At 36.6% G+C, this 10,072-nt stretch overlaps 1 protein-coding gene across 1 annotated transcript; it reads right to left on the reverse strand.

Annotated features, from left to right (window-relative positions):
* Positions 1 to 867: 867 nt before the first annotated feature.
* Positions 868 to 9,411, reverse strand: LOC125824288 (autophagy-related protein 11). The gene is made up of 5 exons (XM_049503633.1): positions 8,412 to 9,411; positions 5,548 to 7,225; positions 4,085 to 4,302; positions 1,906 to 2,119; positions 868 to 1,534 (listed from the first exon to the last, which is right to left on the reverse strand). Exons 1-5 carry the CDS (start codon positions 9,353 to 9,355, stop codon positions 1,121 to 1,123), a joined length of 3,468 nt encoding a protein of 1,155 aa, XP_049359590.1. The 5' UTR covers positions 9,356 to 9,411; the 3' UTR covers positions 868 to 1,120.
* Positions 9,412 to 10,072: the final 661 nt, after the last annotated feature.

Below are 10,072 nucleotides of genomic sequence, written 5' to 3' on the forward strand. Positions count from 1 at the left end.
CATACATTGAATGTTTTTAATAAAGATACAATGAATAATATCTGATTATTAAGAAACAATAAACTTATGTATAATGAATTTATTTTTACAATGAATTATTTAACAAAATAATATATTACAATGAATCATACACACATTGTACATTATGTATAATGAATTTATTTACAATGATTATGATGTATTCATTGTACTTTTGTATAATAAATTTATTTTTTAAGTGAATTCTATATATACGATACATAAATTCATAAGATACAATGATTTTGATGTAATCAAAATTAACCTTTATTGAATCACAAAAGACTCTTTAAATTAATAAATATTAATTTATCAATTAAATAATATTTCATGATCTCACATATATTAATTTAGTGCGTATATAACTGAAATATAACACATGTGGCCGTTAGTTATTTTTGTTGTTCTATGAGATCACGTGTTATTACTAATTATTGATGTGAAATTATATTATATTAACGTTGTTATTTAGTCAACAATTGTCTAATTACTCATAAATTTGTAAAATAAAACGATCATAGTTAAAATGCATCGATCCTTAACCAAAGTCTCTAGTTCTAATCTCAAATTAGAAGTAGAATCAACTCGATAGTAGGCACTTTACCCTCAAAATACTACTTCTTGATGCAAATTCAAATTAGTTAAATCCCAAAACAATATCAGGCATCGACACCCAAAAAAAAAAAAATCAACCACCACAGAGTATAATGGAATAGAGAAACTCTTGGCAGGAAGCGCTTCCCCTTAATTAACTAGGCTCTACACATCGCGTATCTGCACAACGCGGATCAATAAATTTCGAACACATAATGCATTAAAAAGAAAAAAAAAATCAAGACAAGCATGAGCTATCATCAAACGTTTGATCAAGAAACTAATAAAAGAAGGATGAATATTCACAGAATTTTACAAGTCTATAAGAAAAAAGGCATTATATACACAGGAAGAAGAAGAAGTCTGATTGATTTTCACCATCAGCTGTACAATAGGAAATCAAGCAAAGAATCCCTCTAAAGAAAAAGAGTGATAATTAAAAAACTATATAAATCATTCTGTACAATTTTGATTTCTTCCCTCATTTCTTTCATTTCCATTCATGAGATCAGGAAGGAGGTGGTGAATGAATGGTGGTATCAGGTAACATGGCTACTGTCACGACGAAGTATTCACAGCCAACAGGAAGACCATACGGGTTCGTAGTTGATCCTGAATTCAAGGACAAACGACTGGTTCCTGTGTCAGAAGTCAGTATATCTAAACGATCTCTATCATGGTCAGCTCGAACTGATGTTGAGGGTGTCGACCTCACAGTTTGTCGCTCAATATGCACAACCAGCCCTACAATATAGCTTGGACGATTTGGAAGATGGTCAGTAAACAGAGCAACAGATTCTGCAGAGAGGTAGTAATGAGGGCAGTTTCGATTGATAGCTTCATAGTTTCCAGTGGAGTTGAGAACAAATGCTGCAATCTCATGGACTTCTAAACGCCCAAACGATATCCTCTCTTTGTTTGCCTGATGAACAATTAGGAAAGTATAAGTAGCAAAAACAAAGAAACTTTAGGTCACTCCCAAAACAGCGATATTACTACGCCCAAAGAGGGAACACTTACCAAAACAATAACCAATCCAAAGGGAGAACCTCAACAGTAAGTCTGAAGAAGATTTTAACCCCAAAAAAAAAAAAGATTGAAGAAGAAAGGTAATTTATAATTGTGAAAATAAAAAAGAGATCCATAGCATTTCCAAAACATTTGCTTTAACTTAACGTAATTCAGGTGTTAATGTAACTGAAGATCTCAAACATAGACAAACCACAGTGGAAACAAATCGCTTTAGCAAGGGCACATGTATATAAACAGAATACAAGAAGCTATATCGTTTACCTGCTTCTCATGTTGATGCTTTTTGTAGAGGGTGTTAACCAAATCTTTCTTTTCTTCCAACTCCTTTGATACCTGCTTATTCGCAGCATCAAATTTGGAACATTTATCAGCCAGCTCTGCTCGATGCCTTGATAATGTACCAACTTTATCAGCAAGTACCCGGATGCATTCCCTAAATTCAGCTGAGCCATCCTCCTCTTTTTCATTTATTGAACTAAAAACAAATCAATTTAACTTCATCAGCCAGTGTTAGTGAAAAGAACGCATAATATAACCATTGATTTTTATTCCAATCCACCAGCAAACCAACAGACTTCACTTCACTTCACTAATAAATGATTATCATTGTCCTAATACTGTATCTTTTACTAATCCAAGAGATAAATGAACTTGAAGAAACTAACATGTCATAACATCAGCAAGTGTTCCCTAGTTATGTTTAGTTCTCTCTTTTTAGGGGGCAGAAGATGAGAAATGTCACAATATCAGCAACTGTTCCCTAGAGATGTTCCCTCATTTTAGGGTGGGGGGGGGGGGGAGTCTACATACACTACCCTACCCAGACCCCACATGTAGGTTTACACTGGGTATGTGTTGATGTTGTATTCACATTCTAGCTCCACTGTTCTGTTCTTGGCAAATACAAGCATGTCAGTTCTCTAACTCTCACCATCATATTAGAGCAAGATTTTTGAAATTAGTAGTTCTAGAAAATGGCAAAAAATTGAGTACTCCGTATCGTTTTATCCCACAAGTGGAGTTTGGGAGGGTAGTGTGCACGCAGACCTTACCCCTACCTCGTGGAGGTAAAGAGGTTGTTTCCAATAGACCCTCAGCTCAAACAAAGAAAAAGAAAGCATTTTGAATAAAGAAAGCAAAGAAGTGAAGAAGCCATGACATATACTAAAGAAAGCATTACAATGCATTTGGAAAGAAAGGAACAGTAACATCAGCTAAAGAAACAACAAATAGAAACAAAAATAGAACAATAAACTACATGAATAACACTAGCACTACTAGTATGAAAAAAGTAGCAGATACAGTGCTCAATATTTGGATGAAGTTGAAAAAATAGTATTTAAAATTGAAGTTGAAAACGAATATTTGGAAGCTGAAATTGCATTGGAACATGAATTTCACTTGGAAATTGAAGAAGCAACGGGAAAATTTTGACAGAGCATAAAAAAAGGAAACTAGATTTTTGGTGCTTCATGTGCAAGTGTTGAGGTGAAGATGTAATCACCTCCTCCTACATTGTCCTGCACCCATCTGTGGTGTGAGACTTTAAGATGGTTCAGGATGCAATAGGTAATGTCAGGCACAGCACAGGTTGAAAACTTAGGAGGAGGAAATGAAGTTGAAGAGCACAGGATGTTACCTCACCAGCACTCATTGTGATGGGGTGAAAGGAAAGAAATAGGAGCCTTTGAGGGAATAGACAATAGAGAATGACTATACTTTTGAGGAACAACCTTCTCATTCCTAGTTTCTTTTTTTGTACATTCATGAGGTTCTATAGTTTTATAGAAGATTGGATGTCGTTCTTAGAAAATTATATTCTGTTGTAGATTCATTATTTTTTGGTATATTACTTCTATGAGGGATTCTTCTCATTTCCGCAGACTCCACTGGGGAATACATTTGTTTGTTTGAGGGATTTTTCTCATTACTAATAAAAATTATTTACCTTACCAAAGAGATATGTTTGCAACAAAGTACCTCAGCCACTTTGCACCAGCATATTATAAGATTACAAAGTTGATAGGATTAATATAATTAGTGTGCTATACACATACTCCATGAAGGAAATATAAGAAAAATCTAGCGAGTAAAGTTTACAATGATTTACTGCATTAGTCTCGGAACTCAATTGATGAATTGGGTTTTTTAACCTTCATCTATGTACTTGTTTATCATTTTTGGTTGGACAAGGAGAGTTGAATCAATTATTCAGATAATGAATTAGCAGAGCACAATTGATTAATGAACTAAAATGGGGTTATTCTGTGAACTCTGCACTTGAGCCATGTTCACACCTATTGTTATTTTCCAATGGATCTTGCATCTAAAACATGTATCAACATCAACAATTAGAAGGTATTTACAAATAAGTAAGTTCCTGTCATGCATCACAAAATGTCGCGTCAAGTAGGGTAAAGATATTATGGCAAGAGCTTACTTGGATAAAGATTGAGATAATGCACGCAAGGACTCGGCCAAACTAACCACACCACCGGACAAAACACATACTCTCAATCTTTCAAAGAGGCCACGCATTTTGACTGCAGAAGCACGCAAAGCGCTATACTCAGAGGCTCTTCTATCAGCTGCACACAGATGTGTTTGAGCTTCCTCTCTTGCTTCATGAAGGCAATTTTCTAAATGAGCACAGTTCATCTGCAATTCAACAATGGAAAAAGATTAAGAAAAAGTCATTAAATAAATTAGCTTATCCTGAGATAACAATTGCAGTGATACAGCTGATCATACCAGACAGGCTAATCTTCTATGTGTCTATATATATATAAGGTTGGGAATGGAAATGGTGATGTGGCGCCTTATATCAGAATCTCTATTTATCTTTTTTTCCACAAATTTTTGAATTTCTTTCCTTATTTATGTTTAAAAATATGCACAAAATTAAGTAATCTTTACTTGTCTCTTTCCTCATTATTACTATATATATATATTTTTTATTTTATTTTTCCAAGAATACCTCCTATTGGCTTCTTTTCTTCCGGGTTTTTTCCTTCGTAACTTCCACCATTTCATGCTCATTGTTACTATTATTTATTTCTTTCACATGTTTCATAGAGTTTCAAACTTTCCCAAGTTCTTAAGAGTTTTAAGTGCAAACTGTGCACAAGTACATAATGCTTCTCCCGTTCTCAATAATTCTCTTTCTTTCTAGGTTGGTCTTTAAGGCATCTCCTCATTCCTCAAGAGCCATCTAGCTTTTCTTATTTTGTTCGACAGTTATCAGAAGAAAATAAGAAAGGCAACCCCCAAACACAGTAAAAAACGAACACAGTAGTGGCAGAAACTTGCTCTCCAACTATGTTCAATTCTCCACTCCTTCATGGAGAGAGTTTCCAATTTTATGTTAATTCAACCATTCATAGAGAGACCCTGCAGTCAACTTACTTCAATAAGCACCAACAAATAAAAGATATGGGTCGGCCTACCACATATTGAGACAAACCCACAAATCATACAGACATCCATTTAGCATCCATGCGTAAATGTTTCCCCCCGGAGCACCAATTTAGATAGATAACCTAATTCCTTGGCACTAATTATGTAAATACATCCGTAAATTATCCATAACCATGAGGTCTCGTTCAAATCCTAATGGACGCAACATTAAGTGATTTCTTCATATGTGTCCAAGCTTTGGGAGGTAGAAGGGCATCTATTCTTGCACAAGAAGACACGTCAGTTACTTTGATCCTCCTACCAACTGCTCTTAGAGAAAGTTATAACCCAGAAAATACAAATTATATGGAAGACAAACTATGGAGGCTATAACTCTGTACGAGTCAACATGAAGATCATACTTTCAGGAATATTGTAATTCTCCAGAGATTATGATAATTCCAAGCAGTTACCAGAAATTTAAAAGTTCGGGAAACTAAAGAAAACCTGAGATTCATCAAGAAGCTTCCCTCTGATCTCCAACTCCTTCACCCGCTTGGCTATCTCCTCTGTTAAGGATTTCACCTTGCTTTCACTTTCATCCAGTTGCTTTGATTTATCAGCCAGGTCACCTTGCAACTCCAGGAGAAGATCCTCTCTAGCTTTAGCATCCAAACCTTGTTCAGCAGTTACTTCAGAAGGTATGTCAGTCTGAGCCTGGGATATGCTCACAGCCATGGAACTTGTCGCAAGTGCCATATCTCCACCAACCAATGTGGTATCTTTCTTGTCTTTTGCGGGAAGGTTCTCATGCTCTTCATCACGGTGTGGATCTAGCATAGATGAATCCAACTGAGGATTAATCATACCAGAGGAATCTGTCATATTGTCATCTAAGCCTTCTTGTTCCTTGATTTGTTTAGAGCCAGGTTTTATATTTGATGAACTAGAGGCACAAGAAACCTCATCCATGACTTCAGCAGGCATACAAGGCATGTGAGCATCTCCAACACCTGACACATCTGATTTGCTGTCATCATTCTTCACAGCTGAAACAGTTAAGTTAGATACACCCTCATCAGCAGAATGTGTGTGCCCTTGCGAGTAATGATCAGACAACCTCTGTTCCAACTCCTGAATCCGTTTTTCATAAGATTCACACTGAATTTGCTTCGCCTTAAGCATAGAATGGAGGTGTTTTTCATACTCTTCTTTATGATGTAGAGCCTCAGAGGTTTTCTCTCTGGCTTCTTTTAATAAACTATCAATTTTACTGTCATCAAGTGATTCATAATCAAATTCAGGACAGGTGGAACACATAAAGGCTATTTTAGAAGCAAGTTCAGCCCTCAATTTTGCATTCTCCACTTCCATTTTGCTAGTTCCAGCAATATCCAGAATCTCTGAGCCCTGAAGTAATTCCTCACAATCAAATTTCTCAGTGAAGTCGGTAATCTCAGCTTCCGGTAACTGAGAACCATCATTAGACATGGAAAGTGGACTCTTTAAGGTCCCATGCTTTTCACTTCTGGAAGAGAGTCCCAATAGATACTCAGGAGCATAGCGATCTATTTCTGAGATATCAACGTCGAGCAATTTAGTGTCAAAAGGAGTTATATTGACATCACAGTGGTTAGGGGTATCATACAGTCCCATGGAAGCCAAAATATCCCGGGGAATGTATGTACTATTTATCCTCAGAAACTCCTCTCTTCTACGAACTTCTGCCTCCCTCCTGGTTGCAAGCCGTTCAGCTAATTGCCCAGCCATTCCCATATATAGTTTCATTGCAGCTTTTCTTCTTACCACTTCGGCAAGGCATGCCCTGTATGCAGGACCAATCCCTCGGACCACTTTTAAGTGCTCGAATAAATCACTTTGACGCCTCAAAGCTTCCTGGAAAACAGCAAATTTGCATCGTATATCTTTGATGGTGTACTGGATATATGCTACCTTTTGCATGTAATTATGAACAAGAATGTTCATTTCATTCTTTTTATCCTTGCAGAACTCAACCAAATTGGAGATTTCACCATCACAAGCCTGCATCTTAGGAAGGTAACTTTTCTCATGGCATTCATACATTGGTCCCAAAGCTGAAACAGCATCATGTGGACGGAGGGAAGATGATAACTGATTGGTCAAACAGTCATCCACAAGCTTTTTGACCATATTCACATCCTTGCTGCATATAATGTTAACAGAATTTCAATCATTAAAAGGCAGATAAACAGCACATTAAAAGCGGATTTTGTAGTCTTTCTTATCCAAGGAAAAAGATATTGACTATATCCAGGTAAAGACACGGATGTACTTAAACCAATTATTTCAATGGCCATCCTACAATCTTTTAGACTTCATGGTTAAAAATGACAAAATCTTTGTAAATATCCTGAACACCTTCTTACATGTTCCATATTACTGGATATAGACAACCCAGAAAGAAAAACATATGAACTACAGATGTATTTTAACAAATTGTATAAGGAGTTGTCAGATATCAACTACCTTCATCTCTGAAACGTGTGGACCACCCACTGGAAAAAATTCCTTCGTCAAAACTAATGATCAGACTAATGCGTCAGCTTAAAATGAGGATGGTAAAATGTACTAAAAATCTGAGACCTCATTTATAGAAAGGTCAAACTTGGAACTCAAACAAGACAAAAGAACAACGAATGAGAGTGCTCAAGAACTTCCAAATCAGCTTGCAACCCTTTTCTTCACATGTGACTTCAGTTTCATCTCATTTGAGCTATCAGCATAAGCAATATGACATCCTCAAGTAACTAGCATAGACAGATATTACTAATCTAAATCCGGATGAAGCCCCATGCTGCTATTGCAACACTGATGAACACAGGAATGGAAGTCCTTACTAGTTGGAACAGATTATGACAAAATCCTTCCTTGCCTACTAGATTGTTGTTACTAAAGAAGTTAGTTTATTACTACAGAGGTAAATGTATTGAACTAAAAGTAATTAAGTTACTGAGATGCTGTTAACCCAAAAGACTTGCAAGGGTGTCAAAAGGCCAAGGAAGTATCACTTGTTTTACACATTAAAACAAGTGCCAAAGAAGTATCAATAACATTTTTTATAGCAAAAACGACTTTAAATTCATTACCAGAACTTCCTTTTCTACAAGTATAATTCATCACCATAACCTACATGTACCAAACAGAAAACTGTCCCTAGCAAAGCCTCTAAATCAGTAAATTTGCACAGCAGACAGGCAGCACATAGATATATTGGAAGTTACGCAACACATGCAAATTATTAAGATTCATGGATACACGTGCTGAGGGTGAGCGAGGGACAAGAGGAGGCACAGCAAGAGCAACAAGAGAGGAAGAGGTAGAGAACAAACCTCAAAGCCTGCATTATGCTTTTCTGCTCACTGACATACTTCTGATGGTCTCTGATAGCTAGTTCAACTTCCCTTATAAGATGTGAAACTTTTGTAGAAAATAAATGCTTGGCATTGTGCTCTAGCTCTCCAAACTCGAGCTTAAATTCAGACACTTTATTCTCAAACTGCCTGTGGGAACTATTACAATCATCTGCCAACTTCCGCAAGTTCTCTTCTTTCACGAAATCCAGCAAACACTTGCGGTTAGCAGTCTGCAAAGCAGCATGAAGTTTGCAAGCCCTCAACTTCTCTATATCCCTTCCAAAATTATTCAGCAAGTTAGTATGGCTACGATATTGCTGGGAGTAACACTTCAAAAAGTCATTGTAATTTTGAAGTATCATCACATAGAAGTGATCCAGGTTGCCCCTAGCAATCCCTAACGCCCTCTCTTGCACTTTCTGCTCTCTTGAAAGCCTCTCACAAATGTCAATTCTCATTTGGGAACGGCTGTAAATGGCATGACCGCGTTGGAAGTGGAACCTGAATTGTCTCTCATAAGAAGGCAAGGCTTTTAAGGCAGGGTCTGTAGCATCATCCAAAGGGTGGGGGTCATGAGAGGACAATGGTAATGTAGGATCAAGAATATCAATCATCTCAACTTGCTCGGGTAATGGAGGTGGCGCATTGCTTCTCATTCTAGCTTTATTAAACAAGATAACTTCCCGGTCATCCGATGGAAGCTTGTAAGTAGAAAGGGGACAATGCAATTCAAGTTTCACATCTAAGCACAAAAGAAGCTGATCACCAACAGGAATCCCAGCAACAGACTCTAGGTATTGCTGGACAGCATCAACAACAGTATATTCATCACAATTCAGTTCATATGATTGCCCATTCTCAGCAATAAGAACCAAAAGCTTCCCTACTTGTACCACACCAGATGAAACATTTGAACTCATTGTATCCCTCAAAAACTCAACCAAACAACCAGAAGAAAGTTCCCAAATCCTCAAGAATTTACCCAGCAAATCTCCCAAACCCGGTGTCAAAATGCCATAACCCCAATCTAAACCACTTTATGAATCACAAATTACTTGAAACCGGGTAAACCCAAAAGGGATCTCCTCAACATAATCAAATTCTTATATCCTTCTCAAATCTACTAAAACCTCCCAAACAAGACCCCAATTTTTCAAATATCTTCCAACAAACACACAATTTTCAGCAGACCCACAAATGAATTCAGCAGCGAAACTCCAAAATCTCAACGACCCACTAACCAATTCTTCACCAACGTCCAGATTTCAAACACAATCACAGATAAAACCCACCTTTTCAAAAACCCCACCTCAACAAACTCAAAATTCTCAGAAAACCCAGATGAAATCTACGATTCTTCAACCCAAACACAACCAAAAAAACAAAAAACAAAAAAAACTGTACAGAATACGAAAAAAAAAGCAATTTTTAAGAAAATTAAACTACAGAAACCAACAAATAGATTGAGTAAGAACAAGTTTAACACAAAACCCAAATATTTTTTCCTTTTAACAATAATAATAATTCTTTAAAGGGGTTATCTGGTTGCTTGGGTCTGTGTTTTCTTGTTCTTCTAGACAAGTTCTGGCTCAAAAAATTGTTTGTGGGTAAAATTTTTTATAGAAAAAGAAGAATCC

The sequence above is a fragment of the Solanum verrucosum genome, unplaced genomic scaffold (genome assembly GCF_900185275.1).
Source record: "Solanum verrucosum unplaced genomic scaffold, falcon-dt-bn FXZP01000022.1, whole genome shotgun sequence".
NCBI lineage: Eukaryota > Viridiplantae > Streptophyta > Magnoliopsida > Solanales > Solanaceae > Solanum > Solanum verrucosum.